Below are 26540 nucleotides of genomic sequence, written 5' to 3'. Positions count from 1 at the left end.
GGTTCTGTGCTCCGCTCCTGTGTTATGTGACATATTTATTAACCTGTGTACCGAGTGAGGGGCTGTTTGCAGACAGCAGGTTATTTATTTAAATGATTAATTATTTACATGTTATCTAGGTTGACCCTGGCCCAAAGATGGCTTTGAGGAGCTCCAGAGAAACCAGAGCCAAAACCATGGGCGCAATGATGAGGAATGAGATTTTACTATAAAAACAGTCAATGGGGCTCCAGGGGTACAAAGTGCCATGGCCCACACCAGGATGTCATCATAGCTATTGTATGTCATCATGGCTATTGTGATGTCATTGCAGCTATTGTGATGTCACCATGGCTATTGTGATGTCATCATGGCTATTGTGATGTCACCATGGCTATTGTGATGTCACCATGGCTATTGTGATGTCATAACTGTTATGATGGCATCATCATGGCTATCAGAACAGGGGTGAATGTCAATAAAGTGGATGTTAGGGAGGGTTATTTATATGCATACGTACATTTGATTGCTACATTTGTAGCTTGTGGCATTTTCAAATCTGTAATCAAGTCTTTTGCTGCCGTTGCCCATCCGGAGCTGAGCTCCTTGGACAAGATGATCTTCATGGTTTGTTCCAACTGTAATGATTTGATGATTCCTTGGGTGAACACAGAAGTGATGGCACCTTTGGAAATGGCCTCCAATTGATGGCACTCTGTGGGTTGAGGCTCCCGCAAGAGCGGCAGATGGCCCTTTGGGTGGAAAAGCCAAATGCAGAGCCCTGTGAATGTGTCCAGTAGCCCTGCAGGTAGCAGAAGCTCCAGGAAATGCCATTGCTCAGCTCAAGAGGACTTGGAGAGGCTCGGGGAGGGTGGGGAAAGGGCCTGGGAAAACTCTGAGAGGGAAAAAAAACCCACGAAAACAAAACCAAACCCTAAGCGTTAGTGTTCTACAATTAGTGTTCGTAAGTGTTCTATGCTTTGTGATTAAAAGTGGTGGTGGACGCGCGATGTTCCCTGCATCAGCGTGAAGCTGCAAGGAGGAAAGGCGTCAGCGAGTGGAATTTCGACTAAAAAGAAATAGCGTATCACGCGACGCGGCAGGGGGTTCGTTATTTACGGTCCCTCGCGGCGCGCAAGGCAGCCGTCACAGCGGGGGGCCGCGAAGCCGCGCACGGGCAGCCCCGGCTGCAGCCCCCACCTCCGCAGGAGGCTCCGCTCCGCGCCGGGGGTTTCCCGAGGGAGCGAGGGGGGGGACGGAGGGCCGGGCCCGAGGCGCGTAGGGAGGGGGCGCGGGCCGCCCCTGCCCCGGCGCCGCCGCCTCCGCGGCGCGATGGGAGGAGAGGGGAGCGCGGCAGGGAGCCGCCCGCCGGGCCCGGCATTGGCGCGGCGCAGCAGCGCTGGCAGCGGCGGGGCCGGGAGCCGCCGGCCGCCGAGGGGAGGGGTCCGGCTCCGTGCGGTCGCGGCGGAGCCGGCGCTGCGGCAGCAGCAGGCGCGGCGGGGCGGAAGTCCTTTGTTGCAGCGGCAGCGGCGCAGCGGCGGGAGCGGCGCGGGCAGCTCTCCCCCTCGCCTCGCCTCGCTCCGCGGTAAGTGGGGCCGTGCGGCCCTCCGTCGGAGGGGTCCGGCGCGGCGCGGGGGGAGCGGGCGGCAGCTCCGCCGCCGGCGGGAGGTGGGAAGTGCCGAGCGGCTCCGGCCGCGGCGTGGCCCGACCCGGCCCGGCCCGCCATAGTGGCGCTGCCAGGTAGGGGCTCCCGGCCGGCCCTCGGCCGCCGCCGTGACCTTGCGCCCGGCAGGAGGGGACGGGCCGAGGCGAGGCGAGCCGAGCCAAGCCGAATCGGGCCGAGCCGAGCCGCGAGGCGCCGTGCTCCACCTGTGGGGCAGCGCGGCGCAGCGCGGAGGGGCCCTGCGGAAGCGGCGCAGGGCGGCGGATGCTGCGCGGGGCGGGGGGTGCGGGGGCGAGAAGGGCACGGCGGCCGTACTTCTGCGCTTGGCGTTACGTTAAAGCGCCGTGCTCGCAGCTCTCTCCGGCGCTCCGTGTTCTGCTGGGATTTTTTTGTTCCTTTTTTTTTCTTTTTTTTTTTTTTTAAGTGAAAAGTTGAGTTGCGGCAGTTTCACGCAGAGCGGAGCCGCAGTCCGCTGGGAACGCGCCGCCCCATCCCACCCCATCCCACCTCGCCGGTAGCGGCCCGCGATGCGTTCGGGGGTCGGCAGAGCGCGAAAGGCAGCGGTGCCGAAGGGCTCCTTCCTCAGCGCGCCCCGCACGGAGAGGAGGCGAACAGAGGAGAGGAAGCGGTGCTGCGGGGTTGGGGCCGCGTTCCTGTGCCGCTGTGCTGTGGGAGTTGGTGTAACTCCGATCCTCGACACGTCGGCGGTGGCGGCACGGCCCTGGGCTGAATGCCGGCTTCTGCCGCTGCGTGATTTCCCCGCGCTACGGCATCGCGCGGCACGGCGCAGACTGCAGAGCCACCCGGGGCTGGAGCAGCGCCGTGTTCCGTAGGCATTTAATTACATTAAACAAACATTCCTTTAATTAAAGGTGTTTGTTTAACATTCCTCACTGCAGCTCTTGGAAAAACCCGCACGGCCCTCGCGAGCTGGGCTGATTTCTCCAAATTAGAAACCGAAGCTCTCCCAGAGCAAAGCCAAGGCCGTATGGGTGCAGAGCAGTGAGCTGTGGCCGTGGCACACGTGGGGCCTGAGCAGCACGTCGCCTTGGTTGCACACTGCTGGTGACTTGCTTGGTGTTTGTATGGATGGGGCTGCAGCAGGGGTTGGGGAGTGGAGCTGTGGTTTGGTGCTGCATGGGAAGCTTGGCAGGGTGCTGGAAAGCCCCTTTTCCCAGGATTGGGCTGTGTGGGGCAGGACTGTGAGCTGAGCAGATGTTTTAGCTCTGCTGGCACACGTGCTCAGTTTTGTCATGGGCACAGGAGTTGGCAGTAATTAGATGAGAGTATGCATAGCGTACTCATAGCGCATGCATAGCATGGCATACTCTCCACAGCTTCCTCTGGGCTTTTAGGCGCTTTCTTACTTGAGTGCATGAGGTTAAGTGCTTTATTCGCATATGTCCATTGCTAGCAGAAGCACTGAAAGTCCAGGATCCTTTGAAGGTACTTATCTGCTGCGTGGGGAAAAAAGCTGCTCGAATCTGAGATGATGAAAGTTTCCTGGTAGAAACCATAGTGCCCCATTCCTGCAGAGGCTGCAGGTGGCCCTCTCTGCACCTCTCCCAGACCTTCACTGCAGAACCCGCTGCGTGTTTCTCAAGAAACTTTGCCCTGTGGTTGCCCCACAGTTGCTTTCTCTGCCCTGCTGCTGTCTGGGCACAGTGAGCACCACGCACCGAGTTCTGCTGCAGACACGGCTGACACGATTTGCATGAAGACCATTTATAGCTTCAAACTGGTCTGGTAATTCTGTTTTTGTTTGCCTTGGGTCATAGCAAAGCTCTGTAGAGTTAACCAGCAGTTGCATTTTCTATATGAAACCCACTTCATTTGAAGAAGACCTTAGCAGTTTGGGCTTTTTTATGTGCCACAAGTGAATTTCAAAGCCTTTGGGACCAGAAAGTGTCAACATGTAGTCTGACCCGTGTGTCACAAGGCATTTCATTCGTGTGCCTCCAATGCCTGGTTGTGCCGGCACGCAGCCTGAATCAGCCAGGAGTGCTTGTCTGGAAGGCACTTATGGTTATCTGAGGGTCTTGGGAGAGGGCGAACACCAAGATGCCTCCTGAAGCTAACTGGGCAAGTCAGAGTCCAGGTGAAGGCTCATCAGCCAGCTGTGAGGCTTAAATCTGGTGTCAGAATGTTCTTCTACCAGTCTTTCAGACGTATCATCATTACCGTGTTGTTTCACCACCTTTTACAGCTGTAAAGTGTCAGATAAACAGTGTCTGTGACTTTATAGAGCAGTCCCTGGTGGATAGCAAGTTACTTAAAACACTGCATACAGCTCTCTGCAATACTTGGTACTCCATGGGCATTACCTATGGAGTAGGTGAAGTTGGTTGAGATGATAACTTCTAGGGCTTCAGTTCAAACTATTTTCCTAACTTAGCTGCTCATGCTTTCCTGTCTTCTTACTCATCTTTTGAGGTGAGTGCTTACTAAGACTGTGTGATGCCTTTTAACTAATTATCAGTGTCTGACAGTGGAAACCTGTTGAAGTGTGAAGGCTGTTTCTTATTTGTGAACTCAGGTGCTGTGTCCGTGGGGAGCTCTGTGAACTGATGTGGGAGTGAATTGCTCCTTGCCTTTCCCTGGTTCAGACCTAGCCCAGGTAGCAGCTGAAGCTTGTTTTCGTACATTGGCAAGAAGGCATTTAACATCAGTTGATTCAGCTATCAGAATGTGTATGCTGATGAATATCTGCATCATGGCAGGCAGATTCACAGCTCGTGTGCCTGAAGGCAGCTAATGGAAGGACTCTGGGAGGAGGATAAATTATAGCCGGTCCTTCCTCATCCAAGTAATGGAGCCTAATTAGACTTTCCCTGGCAGTACATGGAATTCTCCTCACTTTTAATTCACGATTGTGGATCTTGCACTTGCAATGCAAGCTGCATCTTACCCATACCTGCTGTTGCAATGAATGGTGGTCACCTGTCCTCATTTCTTTGCCTTTTTTTGCAAAGTTTGTGTAAATTGAGTGCCTTCTTGGACTGTGCAGTACTATGGCAATCTCAGTGGCTTCTTCCTGTTAATGTCTAGATAAAACTTGTTGCCTGTCAGCAGCTCTGTAGTCAGCATACCAGCTGAACGCCCAGATTTCTCAGGCAGCATGCAGAGCTTGGATGTGTGATGTGGGATTTTTTTCATGAGCATCTTTATGCTGTCATTTAGGAATCCAGATTATCTGGTGTAGAATCTGGCCCTATGAAGGCGAAGTAATTCTTTAGGGAGGAGAGCTCTTGGGAGCCTGCATCAGCCTGAGATGTGGTGTGAGAATAGGATGGGGAATTTGCTTTCTGCTGCCCAAGCAGCCCATTTCTTTGGATAACTGGGCGTTGGTTCCTTGAGGTTTTTCCGTCTCATTTTCTATTAACACCAAATTCTCCACTCATTTATAATACTTTTGTCCAGCTTGCTCTTGGTTTCTGAAGAAAAGCAGCCAGCAACTAAGCATGTAAGCAGTGTGTTTTTGCCTGCTCAGCAGTGGAAATGCTGGGTTTTGAAAACCACCTACTAATTTTAGGAGCCGAGAGGCTCCTGAATCTTGAACCTTGTGGTACTTCTTTTTTAAAGACAGAGAAGTTAGTAAAAGAATTTCAGCAGTCTCTTAAAGGTTTAACAGGGGAAAGCTTGAAGACTTCTAAAATTTTCTGAAATGTTTGAAAACTGGAAATCTGAAGGGAAAAAAGAAAAGTATTGAGTTATAGTAAGAGCCTTTTCTTTCTGGTCCTTGGCTTCTAAACAACACGCTTGGTTTGTGTAGTAGCGTAGCTTAGCTTGGTGATAATATCTGAGTAGTAATTGTACCTGAGTGCTGATTCAAAAGAAAAACACAGTGGCGTGTAGGCAGCTTGAATCCAAGCTTTGCCACGTAAAAATAAACACGTAGCCTCCACGTACATTCTGTGCTGCTTAGAGTTTGAGGAACAGACTGAAATTACCTGACTAAAGCATCTACGCTCCTCAGTTTCGTATCAGATGCTTTTCTAGTGCTTTCTTTTTCAGACCACCTCTGCATCATTCAGTGCTGTTCACAGCATGGCCCATTGCTGTGCTCACTGCACTAATTGATTGCTGCTGAGGACGGGGTGATGTAGGTGCCTGGTGGACCTCCTTGTGATGACTGCGTGCTTCATAAATGCAGTGTGCTAGTCAGGCAAGTGGTCACATTTCTTCTCTTTCTGAAATAGGAAGCTGAGTTAGAGAGAATCAAATACACATTTGGGTGGACAAATTCATGTGTAGAGCTTGAATTTTCCAAGAAGACCAATGCTTAATACACACAGTGAGTAGCACCCGTTTGTATGAGGTACTGCTGATGGCTTCCCTGCATGAAGATGCTGGACATGTGAAAAAGTACAAGCCAAAAAACCCAAAGGTTAACATGACTTGTCCTAGTACTGACAGTGGTGGGGTGCTGTTTTCCAAGCAGTGCTCTTTCTTGTGAGATTTTCCTCCTCTTCTCCTTGCCTTATCCACCTCACCTCCTCCAAACCCTGTGCCAAATGAGCAGAGATCTCACGTTGTGCATGAAGAGCACTGCTGCGTGGATCCATCCCCTGGACAGATCCACAAGGTGAGCCCAGTAAAGAAAGGAGCCTTTGGTAAGAGGAGGGCTGGAAGGTTACAGTGTGTACATGAAAAGCTGTTGAATGACTGCTGCACTGGAATTTAGCTTAATTAATGTCTTGTGTATGTGCTTAACTTTGAAACCTTTGGTTTCTTTTAAAAAGGGCATTTTTGTTCTAATGACTGTTTTCTTTCCAAAGAAGATCTCAAAAATAGTTTGCAATGTTGAACCACCCACATGGGTGACAAATGTAAATCTCTGACATTTTAGCAATTAAAAATAACAAAATAATGGTAAAGGAACATTTTCTGAGAGCTTGCTCCTGATGGGAGGACATTTTTCAACAAATCTGTGATATTTGCTAATAGCAAAGAACAGCAGAATTCAAAGTTCAGTTCCAGCTCTGAGTGGGTGCATGCTGTGATAGTGTTCTACCTGTTGCTCAGCAAAAGCATATGTGTGTATCTATGCTTATTCGTGTGTGTGTATAAAATATTCTTCCCTTCTGCCCTAGCACTTTGGTTCTTCCCAGTCCCTTGCTCAGGTGGTTTCCCTCCCCCATGTAGATCCTAACTGCACCATCTTGTCTGCCCACAGCTGTTCCTGATCCCAGACCCTTCCTCTCAGCTCACCCTGTCCCTCCTTGCACTCCCTGAACTCTTCTCTCACCTCCCTCTTACGCTTTCTAATCTGCACTCAGTTTCACTAAGCCCACTCCTTGCTGGGAGTCAGTCAGAGCCAAGTGTTGCTCCTTTCTGGCCGCCAGGGATGCTGGAACGCAGCAGCACATCCTGTTGCAGTGAGCCCTGTCTGTGAGTGGAGATGGCACGCAGCAGCCAGAAGGGTTTTCATGCTGGATGGGATGGCTTGGACAGGCCCCTGTACACAAAGGAGCCGCATGAGGGTGAATTTATTCTCAGCAAGGCTATGATCTGAGACTTTAGTAACACACAGCAGTCTGAAGTGTAAACACATCTATAATTTCTACCTTCTTCCCCTCCTTCTGTTTAAGCTTGGTCAAATTCAGGCAGCTTTTTGTGTGGTGACCAAGAACATCTCTAACACATGCCTCTTTCTCCCATATGAAGTCTGATTAACATTTATATCTGATTAATGTTTATACATCAAGGGAGGTGGGAGGCAAGTGGGTGAGGCCAGGCTCTTCTTGGTGGTGCGAGGGCAGGGCAAGGAGTAATTTCCCCAAACTTGAATGTAGAAAGTTCTGTTCTAATGTGTGGGAGAGCTTTACAGTAAGGGTGACAGAGTACTGGAATAGGTTGCCCAGAGAGGTTGTGGAGTCTCCTATGGAGATATTCAAGATGTGGCTGGACACCTACCTGTGTGACTTATTGTAGGGTACCTGCTTTAGCAGCAGGGTTGGACTCATTGATCTCTTGAGCTTTCTTCCAATCCCTGTGATTCTGTGATGTGTCTCTCCAAAGATTTTGCAAGAGAAAGTTCTTTGAATTTTAAAGAAAGAACAGTAATTTAGATGTACAAAAGCTTTTTCTTGACCTCATTTTTGAAACTGCTTTAACTGATCTTTTTTTCTGGAAAAAAAAAAGCAAGTCTGAAGCACGTAATTCACAAGGAAACTTTTGCCTTTGCTGGTTGAAGTTTGTCAGTGTTTTAAATAGACCAACGCAGGCGCTTGTAGTGGGAAGTGTTGGCAGCTGTAAATATATGGTTACACATGGCAGGTTAATACAGCATACAGAGGAAGGCTGCCAGAACTTTCATTAACATAGATAACTTCAAACGCTCTCTATTTTAATACCTGCTTGTAGTACTACTGTGATGGAGGCTGTGTACACATCTGAACACCTTGCTGGCCTGACCAAGCTCACTCATGCTCGGGCTGGTTCTTTACAAAGAGCAGTAGGAGAAAGGTGGGTTATTTTTGCATATCAGGGCTCAAGTGCTGAAAGAGTTTTTCTGTCATAAGAGGAAATAAGTTTCACTTCTTTCAAAGAAGAAGGAAACTTGGAGAAAGTGTGTTTGTGCACCTCACTGCAGTGACTGCCAGATCTTTCCCACAATTTTGGAATGCCCCTTTGCAGGTGTGTGCAGATATTTGTGACCTTGCATTGCTGTTTTGCATTGGAAGGCATGATAGAATACTTTCAGTATGCAGAAAATAAAAATGAAAGTGTAAGCTTGTTGCTTTGTGAGGACAAGAAGGTTAACATAAGCTGTCCTGATTTCTTCCTCTAGCAGTCCTAAGACTTTTCTTGTCCTGATGGAAGTTCACACTGAGAAGCCAATGGCATCTTAGACTGAGTCTTCTCCAGTTTCTTGTTGATTTTCAGTCTTTGAGTGTGGAGGTTGAAATCAGTTTTTTGTAATTATGCAGTTGCTGGTCTTAATTCTTGATGAACTATACTGAATTGCATTCAAGTATCTGATTAATTACCTGAAATACAAAGCACCTTAGCACTTGGAAGAATATGAAGTGCCCTTTAGGTATTACTTGATGTTGAAAAGCTTGTTATTTTTCTAAGAAACATCTGAAGTTACCCAGAAATTAAGATAGTTGTCAAATTTCTGTAGAAAACACACAAAGCTGTTTCAGAGATTCTTCTGTTTTTGTAGTCACCCTTTTGTAAGTTAATCAGAAAGCCATTGAGTAGATTTTATGTAACAAGCTGCATTTCTGCAATGGACATCCCTGAGCAAAACTGGACAGAGAATTGTGATGTGCTTACCTGGAGTTCTGGGGCTGTAGAAAAAAGTTGGGTGGAGAGGAACAGCTGTACAGCTGTCACCCAGGTGGTAACCATCAATATAAATCCAAATCTCAAGATCCACACTGCCACATAAGGTCTTCTGTTGATAGTGGTCCTTATGAATGGCTGTAGTGTTGGCAGTAGGGAATACTGCTGGGCGATGATGAGCATTTCCTCATCTAAAGGGCTTGAATGCATGTTTTTCCATGACAGTCATTTGTGGAATGAAGGAGAACAGTGACTAATGTTAGGTCTGCGACTTAACAGCCCAGACAACACCTCTGATTTGTGAATTCAGTGCTTATTGTGGAATACGATTTCTCATTTTCCAGTCTCTAGGAGCTAGGTGTGAGCTGGCAGGGAGGTGAAGCATTTTTGTGTATATTTTGTTTAAATTTTGGCCAGTTGAAAGAAAGTGACAAATCAACCTGTGCATTTCCTGGAGACATAAAATGCAGTTTATACGTGCTGTTTGCTAGCCTGTATCTTATGTGTACAAATCTCTTACTGTTGTTCCTATTGCTTGCAGTAACCTTTCAAAGTGTGAAGAATGCTCCTTACTGCTTTAGGTCTTTCTTTTCAGTTTGGGCATTCTTTACCCTTTTTTTTTGTTGTTTGTTTTCTCAAACCACTCTGTCCTGCTTCCTGTTTATTTAGCACACATTGTGTGTCAATAAAGGTTTTCCAAAGCGAGCAGAATAGCTTTACTTGGTTGCAATTTATCTTCTGTAAATTGAATGGACGCCTCCTGTATACAGTGTATTTTTTCTGGATGTTTTTCTTAACATAAAGTAGCACATTTTCTTCCTCCTTCCTGTTCAGCACAAGTTAGTCCTTTCATGTGTAACACCTTCCAGCACTTTGCTTCAGGTGTTTGCAGTTCCTCACTGAGGCTTCTTCTGTCAATGCTGCCATCTTTGACGTGCTGGCCTTTAGTTCTTCATTAGTTTTTCTTTTTTGGTCCAGTCTCCAATCTAAGTGTTTTGCTTTTATTAAATGAAAGAGTGGTTTTAAGAGGAGCTGGAGGCATGGTGTGCAACACTTCCTGCTTCTGTGCTGCCCGTGTTGCATAGCGAGCTTGGTGACCATCTGCAGCAGGCTTGTGTGGGACACGCTGTGCCCCGTGCTTCTGAGAATGCACCTGAGTTCCACAGCTCCTGGTTTGCCAGGTGTCTTGCAGATAAGCTTGAGAAGATTCCCCAGGTGCCATAAAGAGCAAACAGCGTGTAGATGTAGCCTGTGTGGATACTTCACCGATGTCTCTTCTGAATTTCCTTTAGTGGGGAGGGAAAGACCAGTTTGAGCCCAGCCTTGTTGCCAGTAATTTGTTGCATCATAGGTCCTTTGGTCTGGCAGGTGAAAAAGGCAAGCTGAAACTCAGTGGTGGTTTCTTACAGTCAGCTCACCTTGTAGAGCTGCTGTCCCGGGGCTGTCTTGCAGAAGTTTGCCCTGTGAAGCTTTTGAAGTTCTGCATCCAGAATTCCTATCTGAAAAATCTTGGCTGTAGGACTTTGAGATATATTTGCTAATTTATATTCGAGCAGTGTTGCTGTAACTGATGTTGTGGTTGCTATGTTTATTAGTTTACTGGTCTTGTAAGTCTAGTGGTGAGAACATGGGATTATGGATGTTTTCACTGGCATCAACAGTAGTTGCCAGCAAAGATGTCCAGACGGGAAATCGTACCACAAACAGTGTGAGAATAGGAAGAGATCTAGAGAGGAAAAAGACGGCGGTTCCTCTCTACACTTAAATGTATTCCACTTTCTGTGCTTACAGTTCTAACAGATGTCATCTGCTTTTTGCAGGGCTGTAATTGAAGTACAAGATGGCAAGAACCAGCCACAGCAACTACGTCCTTCAGCAGCTAAACAACCAAAGAGAGTGGGGCTTTTTGTGTGACTGCTGCATTGCTATCGATGATATTTATTTCCAAGCACATAAAGCAGTCCTTGCTGCATGCAGCTCCTATTTTAGAATGTTTTTTATGAACCATCAACACACTACAGCCCAGCTGAATCTAAGCAACATGAAGATTAGCGCTGAATGCTTTGATCTTATTTTACAGTTCATGTATTTAGGAAAAATTATGACCGCCCCTGCCAATTTTGAGCAATTTAAAGTGGCCATGAACTATTTACAGCTCTATAACGTACCTGAGTGTCTGGAAGATATACAGGATACAGACTCATCTAGTTTAAAATGCTCTTCTTCTGCTTCCAGCACCCAGAACAGTAAAATGATATTTGGTGTGCGAATGTACGAAGACACGCTTGCTCGAAATGGCAGCGAAACAAACAGGTGGGGCATGGAGCCGCCAAGTTCGACAGTCAATACATCCCATAACAAAGAGCCCGATGAAGAAGCTTTGCAGCTCAGCAGTTTCCCCGAACAACTGTTTGATGTCTGCAAAAAAAGCACCACGTCCAAATACTCTCACACAAAAGAGCGTGTGTCTCACTCACGCCGCTTCGGAAGAAGCTTCACCTGCGACAGCTGCGGGTTCAGTTTTAGCTGTGAAAAGTTACTGGATGAGCACGTGTTATCGTGCACCAACAGGCATTCGTACCAAAGTGCCAGATACTACGGTGCCGAAAAAATAGACTTTAATGAAAAGGACTCTGCTTCTAAAATAATCTCTACGCAAACAGAAAAATACAAAGGGGATTCCAGCCAAGTTGTCGATGAGTCGTCCTCTCCCGTGTCCAACATTACAAGCAGGAAAAGCAGCACGGTGGCATCCGAAACATCAGGTGAAGAAGGAAGTCGAGCCTCTGAGAGGAAGAGGATTGTCATCAAGATGGAACCGGAGGACAGTCCTGCAGACGAGCTGAAAGATTATAATATTATCAAGGTGACAGATAAGGACTGCAACGAGTCTTCTGATAACGATGACCTAGATGACGAGCAGGAAGAGCCACTTTACAGGTACTACGTTGAGGAAGAGATGAGAGAGAAGAGAAATGCTCGGAAGACTTTAAAACCCCGTTTATCCATGGATGAGGATGAAAGGAGGTGTTTAAAGAGTCCGCGGCACCTTAACAGGAAAGCTCCCTCCGTCCAGGAAGATGTGGAGAACGCTCCCTGTGAACTTTGTGGGCTAACAATCACCGAGGAGGATTTGTCCTCTCATTATTTATCCAAACACATAGAAAATATATGTGCCTGTGGCAAGTGTGGTCAAATACTGGTCAAGGGCAAGCAGTTACAGGATCATGCACAGACCTGTGGAGAACCCCAGGACCTGACCATGAATGGTATCAGAAATTCCGAGGAAAAAATGGACTTGGAAGAAAACCCCGAGGAGCAGTCGGAAATAAGGGACATGATGTTTGCAGACATGCTGGAAGACTTCAGGGACAGTCATTTCCAAATGAACAGCCTTCAAAAAAAGCAGTTATATAAGCATTCTGCCTGTCCTTTCCGATGTCCTAATTGCGGGCAGCGTTTTGAAACTGAAAACCTAGTGGTTGAACATATGTCCAACTGCCTGGAGCAAGATCTGTTCAAGAATTCCATGATGGAAGAGAATGAAAGAGATCACAGACGTAAGCATTTCTGCAATCTTTGTGGGAAAGGATTTTATCAGCGTTGTCACTTGAGGGAACACTATACTGTTCATACCAAGGAAAAACAGTTTGTTTGTCAGACATGTGGGAAGCAGTTCTTAAGAGAGCGCCAGTTGCGGCTCCACAATGATATGCACAAAGGAATGGCCAGGTATGTCTGTTCCATTTGTGATCAAGGAAACTTCAGAAAACATGACCATGTACGGCATATGATATCTCACTTATCAGCTGGAGAGACTATATGCCAGGTCTGCTTTCAGATATTCCCAAATAATGAGCAACTGGAGCAGCACATGGATGTTCATCTGTATACATGTGGAGTATGTGGAGCAAAATTTAATTTGAGAAAAGATATGAGATCTCACTATAATGCCAAGCATTTGAAAAGAACATAAGCATAATCATACTGTTAAAGCATTAAGTTGGCAGCAGAGAGAACACCAAAGCAAGGCATACAGTATAGTAGACAAAAATTAAAAAAAAAAAAAAATTGAAAACAAGTCTTTTTTATTATTTTTTTTTAAGACCCTCTTAATCATAGGTGTCTAGGCTCATTAAGTATATAGCTTTGAAAAGCTTCATGTGTTTAATTATTACATTTTCACTGTTTCCTAATATCAGTTTCTGTTCTTAATTTTATTGTTTTACTAAGTAGATATACAAATCATTATTTTTAAACTGTAGATTAAAAGCACAATGTTACCCCTTCACTGACTGCTATTAAACAGTTCTCGGATCCACGTCCGTAAGATGAGTGCTTTAATATTTCCACGTGTTGTTTCTTCATGTGAAAATTTTAGATCACAGCAATTAATACGCAAGAGCATAATTGTTCATAATCCCAAAATTAATTTTCAAAAGGAAAAAAAACAATGCCAAGAAATAATCCTTTGCTGTCTGACTGCTGTAAGGGCAGAACCGGCTGTCCCGATGCTCAGCTTCTTGGCTGTGTTGAAATTCGCATCCCAGTGGTCAGAGCACATAGGCTCAGTGAAACCTTGCAGAATTGGACTGGTGTGCACAAAGGGAAAGGGAGTTACTGACTGTCGTGGTGACTGGGGAGTTTCCAGCAGAGCGGTCGTTGTCCAGACTTGAAATTTTAGCAGAACTGTAATGGGTGCTTCTGCCCTGTGACTGACATTGGCCTTTTGCTGGCAGTCCTTATCCACGTGGGTCTGTATAACCTGCTTATCGTAATACACAAGGAAGGACGTGCTGTGGTGGACTGCTAGGGGCGCAGAATGACAGTGTGCGTTGAAGACTTCATTTCTCAGCTTAGCTGTAAATGGGTGCCTTGTTGCTTTTGTTGGGAAGTCAAAAGTGGGATGGGTGTGTAGATAGTCCCATTGCTTGGGTGGGAGGGGAAGGGGAGTGTGGCTCATGTCAACCTTAGATTTTTTGTTTCTTGTTTTCATGATACTTTCTGAATGTTCTGTTTTTCAACAAGAATATAACAAGAAAAGACTGCAGAGTTTGTTTAATAAATGTAAAGACATTTAATGCCTTTAACGATTTCTTTCTGATTCTAGTATAGCCCTAATCTGTGTAGCTTGTCTCTTAATTTAACTCTATTTAAAAATACTGCTAAGTACCACCTGACATCAATTCAGTGGGGCAGTTTGGCCTTGGAGACAACAACTGGCTTTGACTCATAGGCACCAGCTGTCTAAATGTTAAGTGTATGGTTTTTAATGGGGGGCAGTAGGATCCTAATATGAAATGGTAGGAGGAACTATTACAAAATAAAGGCTAGTTGTACTTTCTCCCAGCAGATCTCACTTTACCAACCACGGTAGTGATGCGGCCTTCTACCGAGCCATGGAGAAGGAAGTGATTTCAACCAGCTTGTGTGTCAGTGGTGGGGCTGAGAGCAGGAGCCAGGAGCTGATCCCTTGTTTCTCAGGAATTAACAGAGTGTTGATCTTCAAAAGACTGTTTAGATAAATTAAAACAGTTCAGAATCTCCTTTATATCTATCTATATCAAACTGAGTACCAGTAGTCTTGTTTTGATTCAGTTTTAAATGTGAATCAGAATTTCTCTTGTCAGTTCAGCATGCATTTCCTCTAAGACAAGGGAGTGGGGAAGGCCCCAGCCACAGGGCTGCAGGCCTGAGCTCGCTGCTGGCTCTCAGATGCTGCTTCAGTTGCAGCGTGGGCCTGCAGCATTTTGCTGGAACTGCTCAGTCTTAAGTTTTCTTGAAGGTGCTGAAGTCAGCTGGGTCCCTAACAGCACTGGAATTAAAAGTACTGCTGATGTTGATGCACTCCAGCTCTTGAGTTTATTCCAAGCTTCTCTATTACTAGAATTTTGTTACATACTTCCTATCCCAAGCTGGACTGAAGCTCACTGTGTAAGAGTTCAAAGAATAACCAGGATGGCTTCTGTAGCACTCTCAGTGCTGGATTCAGTGGTAGAAGGGGATTAGAAGGATCCATAAAGTATTTGACCACCTGCAGCAGTGAAGTAGTTAAGCACTTGCTGTGGTAGAAGGACTGGGGGCTAATACACTGCACACAATTTCTCTGACTTTCAGGTTCTCACTTAAGATATCAGCTATGACTGAACTGGGAAAAGCAGCCAAGAGAAGTGAGGGAGAGCTAGAGGGTGCTGGGGAGTTGACTGAAGAGCCTGATGGTACAGGGTGAGCTGGAGGAGTGGAAAGGCTTGGTGGCAGAGGGGGGAGGGCAAAGGCTGGAAGGGTCTGGTGGAGAGACAGAATCAGAGCTGTGCAAAGGGAAGCAGAGGGGAAAACATCCTAAAGGTAGCACAGAGGGGAAGCCTGGAGTGGATCAAGTCCTGTAGATGCCTGTGAGACCAGAGTGACTTAGCTTGGCTGGGAGAGCTCTCAACCCATGTGATTAGCTCACAGTGCCACAAGTTAATAGTGCAGATGGTGTTCTTGCACTAGGAGAGCATGGCACAGCATTGAATAGTTAAAGATCTTGTTGAAAAGGAGGAGGTGACTTGTGCAAAGTAAAAGAGCATTCTGGAATACGGGGAAAGTCTAACAGTAATTTAGAAATGCTTCTGGTCAAGAGCCATTCTCTAAGGTGTCTTGGTGTGAACTTGACCCAAAAGTGATTCATCAAAAGAACAACCAAAATAACTTCCTAGCATGAGTAGACCTGTCAACTACAAAAGTTAAATTTAGGAACTGTGAATGGTGGTATTTATGTGAACTATCTAACTTTACAAACACTCTGTAATCCCTTTGTTTTTCAATTATAGGCTGTATTGTAGTATCCGTTCAAGGAAAGCTTGTTGTTCCTACTGAACTTAAATGAATTCTTTTTCCCATTCTTACAGAACAAAAGCAGTGCCTTGTTGTTCGCAGGTTTGCATATCTAGAATAAGGCTCAGAAAGTGCATGGACTGCACTGCAGGAAAGCTTAGAGTGGATCTACTTGTATTTAATCAGAGAAAAACAGAATGACTTAAATAGCCCAACAGGTGATTGAGGAGTGCAGGAGAACAAATCGAAGTTACAAAAGCAAAAACAAGATGCCTTGCTTGCAAATAGATGCAGTAGAGAATGTTTATGGTAATGTGAAAGTATGCAGAGAAGAAGGGGTGGGTGCCAAGCTCTTGAGGACAGAACAGGACAGTGTCAGTGGGGATGTGAAGTGGTGGTGGTTCAGCCCTCCTACTGTGAGAAAAAGTGTTCTCTGTGGAAACAGAACAAAAGCACATCTGACAAAAAAACAATTGCAGTTATGATATCCTAGAAGTCTTACTGTTACTTGAAAGATAACGAAGGGGAAGCAAAAACACTTAAGTCAGAATTCTGTTTCCTTTAAGAAATTTGTACTTCTTGGTCATGTTAACGTAGTTCCTTTCTATTCCTTTCCTGCACTGTTTGGAGATTTAGCATATAAGACCCTTGAAAAACTTAAGGATCTTTATGGTTGGATGTGCATATGCATTGCATTGGACAAAGCATAGCCAGAAAGAAACAGTGACACTATTTTAGAAGTGTTTTGCTATTTTTATTTTTAGAGGATCTCTCTCTGTTCTGCTTTTTTCCTCATTGTGGCAGTGGTGTCAGTGGCAGCCCTGAGAGTTGTTAGTAGCTAACCTAGATATTAGCTTTCAGGATTATTGCAATTTGAAAAGAGAGACTTCACAAAGACCTGAAATGAGCTTTAAGATATAACAAAAGCTGTCAAGCTTCTTCAGTATCAAAGATACTCAAAGAGATATCCAAGTGTTTAAGTGTGTGTGTGTATACTTGTAAATACTTATTGGCAACTTGCTAATTCAAAGAATATTTACATTTGTGTATTTGTTGCTACCAGGTCCATGAAGGAATCTTGATTTGAATAGAATATCACAGAATTCTATGAATTTGTACTTTTACTGGGGGACTATGCTATTTAATATATTCAGTTCATGGAGAAAATAGAATTCAGCATATATTTTTTAATTGAAAGCCTGAAGATTGAAAGTCTACTGTCCTGGAGAATATATTAAAAAGATATGATTATAAAAGTGACTACTTTGCCTATACTACTGTATTTGAACACACTAGTACCAAAACATCAGGTGTATCTCAGCTATTGCTGGGGATGTAAGTTTGTTCCTGATGGTGTCACCTTGAGCTCTGTGGGTTCCTTTCTCCCTGCCACGTTGTTGCAGCTCTTTGTGTGTGCCTTCTCCCTTGTCAAAAGGCACGAGTGGGTTAACAATGTACAGGGTCAAACGACAAACTTTTTGTTTCCCTGGGGGGTTGTTTTTTTGTCTGGATCGGTTCCCCATTGCAGTTCCCTCTCTATCTCAATAGAACTGGTGGCACGAGGGGGGAAATGAGTGTCTGGGGGGGGGAGAGGGGGGGAGCTCATTTGCCTACATGAGCTATGTCCGAACTCAAAGCATGGCCTGCAGCTTGATGGTCCTTGAGGTCTCTTCCAAGTCATTCTCTGATTCTGAGCTGCTTAACTAAGTCTCTGTCTCCCTCCAGCATCTTTGTGAAAGCTGTATTCCCAATTCCTCCCCTATTTCCCGATAAGGAAAAAAGGCAACCCAGCCTCTCGCATACAGATGAGACACATCTATGCTATCTGCCCTCTTTATGAGAATTGGAAACCTTCCTGCGTTCAACTCACCCCGCAAATATGCTCTGGAGCTTTCTTGGTCTCTCTTGAAATAGACGCCGCAGTGCTCTGTGCTGGGTTCCTGCGGTTGGCCCAAGGCCAGCAATGAGCTGGGCCCCTCGGCCGGCCGAGCGCCGGGACCTGCTCCCACCTCCCTGTGTCCCTGTGCCCTGCAGTTCCAGATGTGCTGCCCGCAGCTGGGCACAGCTCACACTGCCCTCTTGCTCTCCCTTCTCCCACTGTGCACTCTTGTATTTTGTGGTAACGCTGAAAGCTCAGGAGCAAAGTAAAGTTGAGGGGATAGTGGCAGTCTGAGTTACAGATTCTTCCTAATTTGAAAGTGTTAAAAATTGAGTATTCTGACCTCCCTAATTCTCTATTGGTTTGAAGCTTGTCACAGACCTAGTGAAGCATGACTGATGTGACTTTATAGAAGTCTCCTGAAAGCTAGAAGTTGGGGACATGTTTTTAAAAGTGGACATTTGTGTAGTTCTCAGTAGCTATAAACCAGTTTTCTGCATTTTTGTCCAATTTGGAAAAAACTCCTGAACTATTCTTGCTTTGCGTTCTTAAGAAATGTTTGTAGGTTGAGGTTTTGAAGGGCAAGATGCCAAAAAAACAGGACATCTTAATTGTGCTTTCTACCACTATTTTACAGAGTTGCTTCTAGGATTCTGGAATTCATTGTCATTTTATTTTTTCATGAAGACAAATCCTAATTTGTAACAACAGGGCAGCAGAGCACATGACTCAGGAGTCAGCTTGCCATGACTATAAATGTTCAGCCTCGAGACAAACAGAGCCCATGTTCCTTTTTGTACACTAAAATGACCACTGCTAGCTTTACAGGAGAGATGCTGTCAGATCATTCTTGGGCCATTTTTGCCCTCAAATATCTTTTTTTTTTTTTAAATTCATGTCATTGGAAAACAATATTGTGCTTCATAGTTTTATAGACACTGTTTCTAGTTGCTTTCCCTATACATAGTTGAGTATGTATACTTGAAGTTTCTTAATGTAGGCAGAGGAACATACTGAAATTCTATGATGAGCAAACAGTCAGAGGCCAGGTTTTGACTGCTCTTTTTTCTTCCTGTTTTGTGTAGCTGGCATGCTGCCCCTCATTTCCAGAACCTCGAATTTCAGAAGGGCTCAGTGTCTTTGATTCTCTTGCAAGTCAGAAGACAGCTCTGTTGTGCAGTGCCCCATGTTAATGATCTTGTTCTAAAATATGTATCTGTCTCACGATGGATACAAGTTTAACTTCCACCATTCAGAGAAAACAAACAGATTTAATCTTTTCCTGCGCCTTCTGGCCTGCTAAAACTGTTGTAAATTTTCCTCAGCTATAACCACAGAAACAATGCTGCTTCTAGCATTTCCTGTGGGAGAAAATATTTAGCCCTTCTAGAGCTGTTCAAGAATTTTCCTCTCAACGACTAACTGCTGATGCTGGTATCATGTTCACTCATTCTGTGATTTGTATCAGTGAGATTTTGGGGAGGTGTATATTTTTTGGAAATGAGACACCCAAGGATAAGTATGCCTTGTGGATCTCCTGACATCCCAAGAATCCTGACAGGGAATGAGAAGGCCTCAAAGGCCTCAAAGTCCTGCAAGTTGTGTGGACAGTAGGAACTATACTGGGGAATCCAGGGCTGTGCAAATCTGTGTTTTCCTAGCCTGTCTGTGAGGCAGCAGAACTATTGCCAACATGAAAAATGCTAGAATCAGTCTTTCTTCATTGCTGTCCCCTTTTCCCCCCATCACAGGGTTGCTATTTTAAAAAGTCATCCTTTTGGATTTTCTGTTTATACAAAGTAGAAGCATTTAGAGATGAAATCTAGAAGATCTCTCCTCTGGGAGAAGGAAAGATACAGTGGCACTGTAGGAGGGAATACAGGATAGGATCCCTGGGAACTGATGAAGAAGTTGTCTTAGTATCCTCCCACAGCCCAGGAGGGAGCTCAGATCTCTGAGATGCACTGCTACCAGGCAGATTAAACCTCATTTTTGTACATGTATCTATGCTGTTGTGAAGCACAAGCAGCAGCCGCAGTCTGAGTGCCTGGCAGTATGAGGATAAGCCCCGCCTAACCTGCTTTCAGGCAGGGTTGTGTTTCACTTAAACATGGTCAATTTTGCTACAGAGACAGAGCTCCTGGTGAACTGTAACTTAAAAACTGAAAAAGATGTCAATTAAGACATAATAAATATCTCAGTAATCATTACTGTTCTTTCTGCTTTCTTTTGCCGTGCAAACGAATAGTTAAATAGTTCAAAGGCAGTTTTCTTTGGAGAATGTTTATTTGATTGAGTTCAGTGTGGCTTAGACTCCAAATAAAAATACTAATTTCAAACAGAGCACTACTATAAAAGTAGAAATAGTCTGTGGCCTTCTAGACCTCACAAACTATGTTGGTTTGTTACACAGAGTCAAAACAAAGATGTCCCTTAAAACACATACACATTAACTCAGTGTCTTTCATACACCACAAGCTTTTATCTCAGATCTGCTTTTCTCCCTAGCTGTTAGAGCTGTGCCAAAATCCCTGAGATCCTGGATGAATTACAGACTACTCAGCAAAAAGCAAATATGGTACAAATGGACCATCCAGCTTAGACTATTAGAGAACAGACTTTGAGAGCTACTGCTCCTATTTACTAAACCTACAGTGCTGCATGCTTTGGATTTTACAGTAAAGCTTGACTTTCCTTCTAGATTCGAGAAAGTAGGGTGAGGAAGAATGCTGTGAATGCTTCTCTTTTCTTGTTTTTTTTTCTTCCATGTCCTTAGCTGGCTGAATCTTCAGATTTCTAATATGTATGCTAAGCATCAAAGAAGCACTGCTAGTTCATGATGAGATAGGCCAAGTCCAACCACTTAATCTGACAGTCAAACCCATGCAGATGCGAGCAGTACAGGAACTTGGTATCGTGCCAAATCTGGAGAGTTACCTTTGATGTGTCTCCAGATTCCCCTTTATTTGTAAACATCTAGCTAATCACAGACTTCCTCTGACTTTTATGAAGTGGAAGAAACGGCCTCCTTTGTAACATCTATGAAGTGTTTCAGCTTTGCAGATGTTCGTGGATGGGAGGGATGAGCTCCATCTTGCGGCTAACTTAAAACATGCACATTTCTATTGAAGATGGATCATTTCTGCAGTTCAGCTGAGTTTATTGTGTGAAGAGCATAGAAGCAGATCGTCTGTGCATTCCTAAAACTGCTTCTAATTTTAGGGTAGCCAGAATTTTTTAGAGTCTGGAAGGAGGGCACACCATTTTACCTCTAATCTAGCTCGCTGTGGGCTGCAAGCTGTTACCAGTGCCAACAGCACTTTGGTATTCACAGCTCTGTATGTAAACCACACGACCACAGTTGGCACTAATTTACTGTATTTTTGCAGTTTCCATCACAAAAAAATGTGACTTAATATTCATGGGCAGCTTACCTTTCCATGCTTAGAGGTGGTACCACACAGCATAGTTGCTGCATTTGAGGGAAGCAGTGTGAAGAATCTCAGTCGTGCCACGTGAGCTGTGTATGATCTACAAGTAGCAGAAATATGTGACTGTAAAATGCAGGGTAGCATCTAAATAAATACTGATATTAAACATTGATATTAATTAAAGATTGATATTGCCTGGGGGAAAATCCTTTATTAATTTATAACCAAAAAGATGCGTTTTGTGACCTTAGAGCTAGTCAGGTAAGAGCTACTTTGAGGTAACAGCATCAGTCCACTATATTCCCCTCCAGGATTCAGAGAGTGTATTAGGTGACTGCACTGACAGTTCTTTGACGCTAGCAGTTTGCCCAAAGGTGTGCTAGGAAGTTCAGCCCTGCGCTGGCCTTCAGGATGCTCCAGCACGTGTATGGGGCTGATAAACCTGGCTTCACTTGCAGCCTGAAAGCCCTTCCTGCTCTGCAGTGCAGATGCAACCATTTGGTCCAATGCTGCTACAGTGCATGTAGAAATATCAAGTGTAAATTAGCCAGCAGTTATGTGAAAGTGGGGCAGTCGTATATTTGTGCAATGTGATTTCCACAGCCAGAGAAAGAAGGCAGTGTACCATGAAAAAAAGTCTCAGAGGATTGTCTTTAGAAGTTGCATCCATGTGTTTCCAATGTCTTAACTGTTCCTAACGGATACAAAGCTGCTCATATTTGTCATGTTAGTGTGGTCCAAAGAGACGTGAATCGTAAACGTTTATATCATTTAGCTGCATTATACCCAAAACAATAATTCTGGGGGAGGTAGAGTAAATATATAATAATCACCTCTGAATTTGGCAAGTAAAATCAACAGAAACGAGTGAAGGGGCAAATACGAAGCAGTGAGAAGTATTCCAGAGTGGTGGGTGTTCCAAGCTAGGAGAAGTTCGGGCTGAAGGGAAATAATACTTAGGTAATTCTTGAACATCCGCTAAGCCAAGCCGTAAACCACTGCTGGAAAGTTACACATACAGTAGCAAAAATAACCTCGGAGGCTACAGAACTGAAGGTTTTCTTCAACAAGAGTTTAGCTGCTTTGAAAATGAAAGGTAAAGGAGGAAGAAACAAATGAAAAGTTTCTGAAACAAGACCAGAACATTGTTTAAGGTTGTGTTTTGCTGGGTTGAAGGACAGGAACCATAGAGCTTTTAAACAGTTCTCTTCTGTGGTGGGTGTTCTCAATATAACTGGAGGGGATAGCATTTAGAGCGAAACCACACCACGGTGAGGTGGGAGGGACCACATCATGCTAGCAAATATAGTACTAGAGTGTGGGCTTCTGACTTTTAATATTTTTCTTGCATTTCTTTTCTGCATGGCAGTAGTGAAATAGGGACTTCTAAGCTTCTGAACAACTGAGAGAACCAGGTTTGAAGAAGACATGAGGAAGAACTGTCGGCAAAAGATTTCATAAAAACTCAGAACCACGTGTGCCAGATCTGAATTGGCACCACCTTTGCTTTTTTGACATACTGCAGCAGTCGCAAAAGACACCAAAGCAGTCATATTAGAACACTCAGTAATTGTTTTGGACTCTTCTCTGTGTTACAAAACTTACTTCCTTGTGACTATTATTTACACCTGTCAAAAACAAATTTGAAGTCTCTTTCATGGAGCAGACAGCCAAAAGAGGCAGATGCCAGGCGTTAAGGGCTGCGCTGAAATGAGCTTGCAGGATCTGCTGTTCATATGCTGCCGTGCTGCTTTTATGAAACGAGGCTTATTAGAGTTTCTGTCAAAAACTGTTTAGACTTTTTAGCTTTAACGTAAAAAGTATGTACTTATGAACTAAAATTCACGCTTCTTTCAGACAGTTACAATGCTAAGCTAATGAGCGTTAGAAGAGGGGAAAAATGTTTTAGTCTGGAGTACAAAGTGAAAAAAAAAACCTTTAAAACTGAGCCCAAAGGGTCTCTGAGGAAGGAAAGGATGGTGAGAAAGATCCAGCTGACCTGACTCCCTTTGCTGCCATGATCATCATATGCAAGCTGAAGAGGACCTTCCCTGGAGCTCAGTGCTTATGTGTGGAGAGTAAAGAAATGGTGCTGTGGATGTGAAAAATTGTGACCACCAAGGAGATGAGTAAACATGCAATAATCTTCACAGGGCACAGTGTGCACCATGTTCTGGATCGGTACCTTGAAAAGGTGGTTTGAAGAAGAGAATCAGGTGTTCATGTTCAGATTTGAGTAATTTAGCAACCCAAAATTTTCCACCTAAATTCATGGGAAGCAAACAAGCAAACAAAACAAAACGATGCAGTAAATGTTCAAAAATAGGGCCAACATGGCTTAAAAAATAGTGATTTCTTTTGCTTCTCCAGACAACTGGAGCAGATTGATTCATGTAAGCAGACTAAACATGCTGATCTATATTCTGCTGTAGTTATGCATCTTACTAATTCTACTTATGACTATAAGAGGATGTTTTATTGTTTAGTATAACTGTTATCTCAGTAAGAATCTGTCTGCATTTTTATTTATAATTGGCATTATTATCATTACTGTTGTTACGAAGTATGTAAAACATTGTCTGTATCGCAGCTTGAACAGGACATGTGTCTGTGCTTGCTTTACTCTTTTTGAGTCTATAAAGTTGCTATACAAATGGAAGAAAAGATGTTCAGGTATCTTTGAATGTTGTTCCTTAATCTGATTGCAGAGCCCGAGACCTTTCAGCCTTCAGGTATTTAAGGAGTCAGCGGTATTAACACAAAACATCTCAAAAATAAATACAGGATTTGAAAAGTCTACAGTACAGGAGTGGAATGCTGACTCTGCTGCCCCAGTGGCAGTGCTAGAGCAATGGGGAGCACAGAGAATGTCCAGAAAATGCAAGATACCACTGGGGAATCCTGAGGGAGAAGGCTCGTTATAGGTGGGAAATGTAATAGAAAATGTGATGTCCTTTCCACAGAGACCAGGAAGCACCCTCACAGTAGGACTACTGCAAAGCAGAGAAGGGAAATACGTTTCTAGTATCACCTAAAGATAGGCCTTGAACTATTTAACTTCTTTTTACTTTTTAAGCAGAGGACGTCTAGAACAGGCCCTGACCGTTCTGTAACTTAGCAATTATTTGTAGTCTGTGTAGAGTATTAGTGAAGACATGCCAGGTTAATTTTCATCATCTTTAAAGCTTAACCTATGCCTCGATACAGTATCTTTAATAAAATGTTATTATGAGTCTGCTTATTATTTTTATTTAATTCCATCTTACAGCTGAATTAATAACAGTTCCAGCAACAGGGTGAAGTTCCAGTTACCATCAGCTTATGTGCTCCTGCATTTTTCCCATTCAGCTAATAAGAATGACAGTGTCGAAAACTGAGATGAGTAAAAATCACATAACACAAGAGAAATTCACAGCACTGCTGTATCAGTTATCTTCAAAAATCTTCACACTAAGCTTCTAACTGAATCAGAAAGATGTATCAAATTATGTCGACCTGTGAGTGTGAACTACTGTGCTTTCGTTATGCCGGTTTCCTTGCATAAGACTTCACATCATTTCCCAGCTTTACAGCTACTGCCAATAGTTACAGTCTGATAAATGCCTTTCACAGCTCTTCCAGCCAAAATTCTTTGTTTTCATTCACCAAGCACCATACCATACCCATGTCCTTTTTATATATTCAAACAAGACAAAGTGGAGTTGGTCTTTAAGTATACTAGAAGATATTAGAAATTGGAATAAGCTTAGCAAGGTGCAAATACGTGTGAAAACATATGATGCTATTTAGTAGGAGCAAGTGGAATTTGGAACTACCAGTAAGTAAAGGAACAGCTGCTTGATTTCCACTGGAAAGAATATATGTCTTATTTTGGATCAAGTTCTGAAAACAACTGCAAGATCGTACTGTTACAAATAAAGATGCAAATTATGATGTCAAAACAGGAGTACAATGTGCTCCTGCAGAACTGCTAAGGCATGAGTGAGTGATGTCTCCTCTTTTGATTACGGCCCTTGAAAATGAAGATACAAGTTGCATGCAGGGAACCCAGGAGAAAGCAATGGGAATGTCAAGAAAACAGTGCCTTTGAGGGTAGGTTGAACGATTTTAGGCCATCTTACAGAAGAGATGTTGAAGGGGAAGCAAAATAATTTTCATATCTGTAAAAGCAGTGGGCAAAGAAAAAATAGTGTTCTCTCTCATATCCACAATCAATAGGAATAGAAATGATTGGTTTAAATTGCGAGAAAAGAGACTTCAGACACAGAAAGGCTGACTCAGTAACCTGTTGAGTCCTTTTCTGATCTGATCCTACGATTACTCGCACGCTAGCTGCTTTACAGTCCTTTATTATTGCCAGTTAGGGAGCGCTGTCTGTTAGAAAAGGTGGCTGCATATAAAAAGTAGCATGGAACGGAATGCCTAAATTGCACAACGCACCAGTTGATGTAGTTAGCATTAGTGATACCACCCTCAGCTTGTCATCATTCCTCAGCAAACTTTCAGAAGGAAATGTGGGAGTGCCTTGAAACCACTTAATTATAAAATAATTATTCCTTGAAACACCAAGGGCTGGTTTAATCAGTGTTACAAACTTTCTTGGTTTTGTTGAGTCTCATCCATCTGATCAGCCCTGTTCCAGCTGTGACATGGTGCGATCAGCTTCTTTAGTTCTTAAATTGGGGGAAAAAAGAAAAAAAGCAAACCTCTAAAAGTTACACGGACAATCCTAGAAGTGGCATCTGAAAACGTGCCAAAGATTAAAAAGCCCAAAGGTGAATAAAGTCACGTGTTTTTTAAGCTCATAATTTTAAACCTGATTTCTAACTTTGGACTTGGGATTTTGGAACTTCTGGTTTGGCAGTACTGCATTACTGTGCCCTATATACTGCTGTTCTAAATATTTCCAAATGACTGCTCCCACATTTGTATAATTTGCAGAAAACATGTTATACCGACTTGCAGATTTTATTTTTCATGGGAAAAAAATGTTTTTAAGAGAAAAATGAAATGTTGTCTTTCAAAGAAAAGAGCATCTACATGCAAAAAGTGAAAGTATCCAAATGCAAAATAACTCACAAAGTTACATGGCTCCCCCCACATAGAGTACTGTTTTTAACACAATAGCACCTCATCAGAAAAATCTGTTGTCATTTCAAACACTGGTGGTTCTTGTCTGCATTCCAATTACCTCCGTAGATTCAAAAATAGAAACAAGATGAAAAAGTTGCAGTGATGAAAGGGCAGTGTGATCAAGTATTACTTGTTCTTGGAAAAAAACAGTTGTTGCTTAGATTTTTCTGTGCTGGGTGATATATTGTAAAATACTTCACTTCTGCTCGCCAGTACAATCTGATTTATGCTATTTTCTGAACAGTTTTGCAAATGGTAATAACCTCCAGAATTTAAGTTCTAAGATGTTCTGATCATCAGACCTTAGCTCCTGTATATGGCAGGCCATCAAATTTTAACTTTATTA

General features: G+C 43.9%; 1 protein-coding gene across 6 annotated transcripts; it reads left to right on the top strand.

Moving 5' to 3' along the window:
- Positions 1-1386: 1386 nt before the first annotated feature.
- Positions 1387-24293, top strand: ZBTB1 (zinc finger and BTB domain containing 1). 6 transcript variants are annotated; one of them, XM_048948152.1, is made up of 3 exons: positions 1387-1564; positions 10756-12495; positions 22431-24293. In XM_048948152.1, the coding sequence occupies exons 2-3, from the start codon at positions 10776-10778 to the stop codon at positions 22439-22441; spliced, it is 1731 nt and encodes a 576-aa protein (XP_048804109.1). In that variant the 5' UTR covers positions 1387-1564; positions 10756-10775; the 3' UTR covers positions 22442-24293. The 6 variants fall into 6 exon arrangements, with proteins under 6 accessions (XP_048804109.1, XP_048804108.1, XP_048804104.1 ...); XM_048948151.1 differs by having other exon boundaries at positions 10756-12667; XM_048948147.1 differs by lacking the exon at positions 22431-24293 and having other exon boundaries at positions 10756-13260.
- The last annotated feature ends 2247 nt before the right edge of the window (positions 24294-26540 follow it).

Source organism: Lagopus muta, chromosome 6 (genome assembly GCF_023343835.1).
Source record: "Lagopus muta isolate bLagMut1 chromosome 6, bLagMut1 primary, whole genome shotgun sequence".
Classification (NCBI taxonomy): Eukaryota; Metazoa; Chordata; class Aves; order Galliformes; family Phasianidae; genus Lagopus; species Lagopus muta.
The sequence above is the reverse complement of the archived record's forward strand: the minus strand, read 5'-3'. Positions and strand labels throughout refer to the sequence as shown.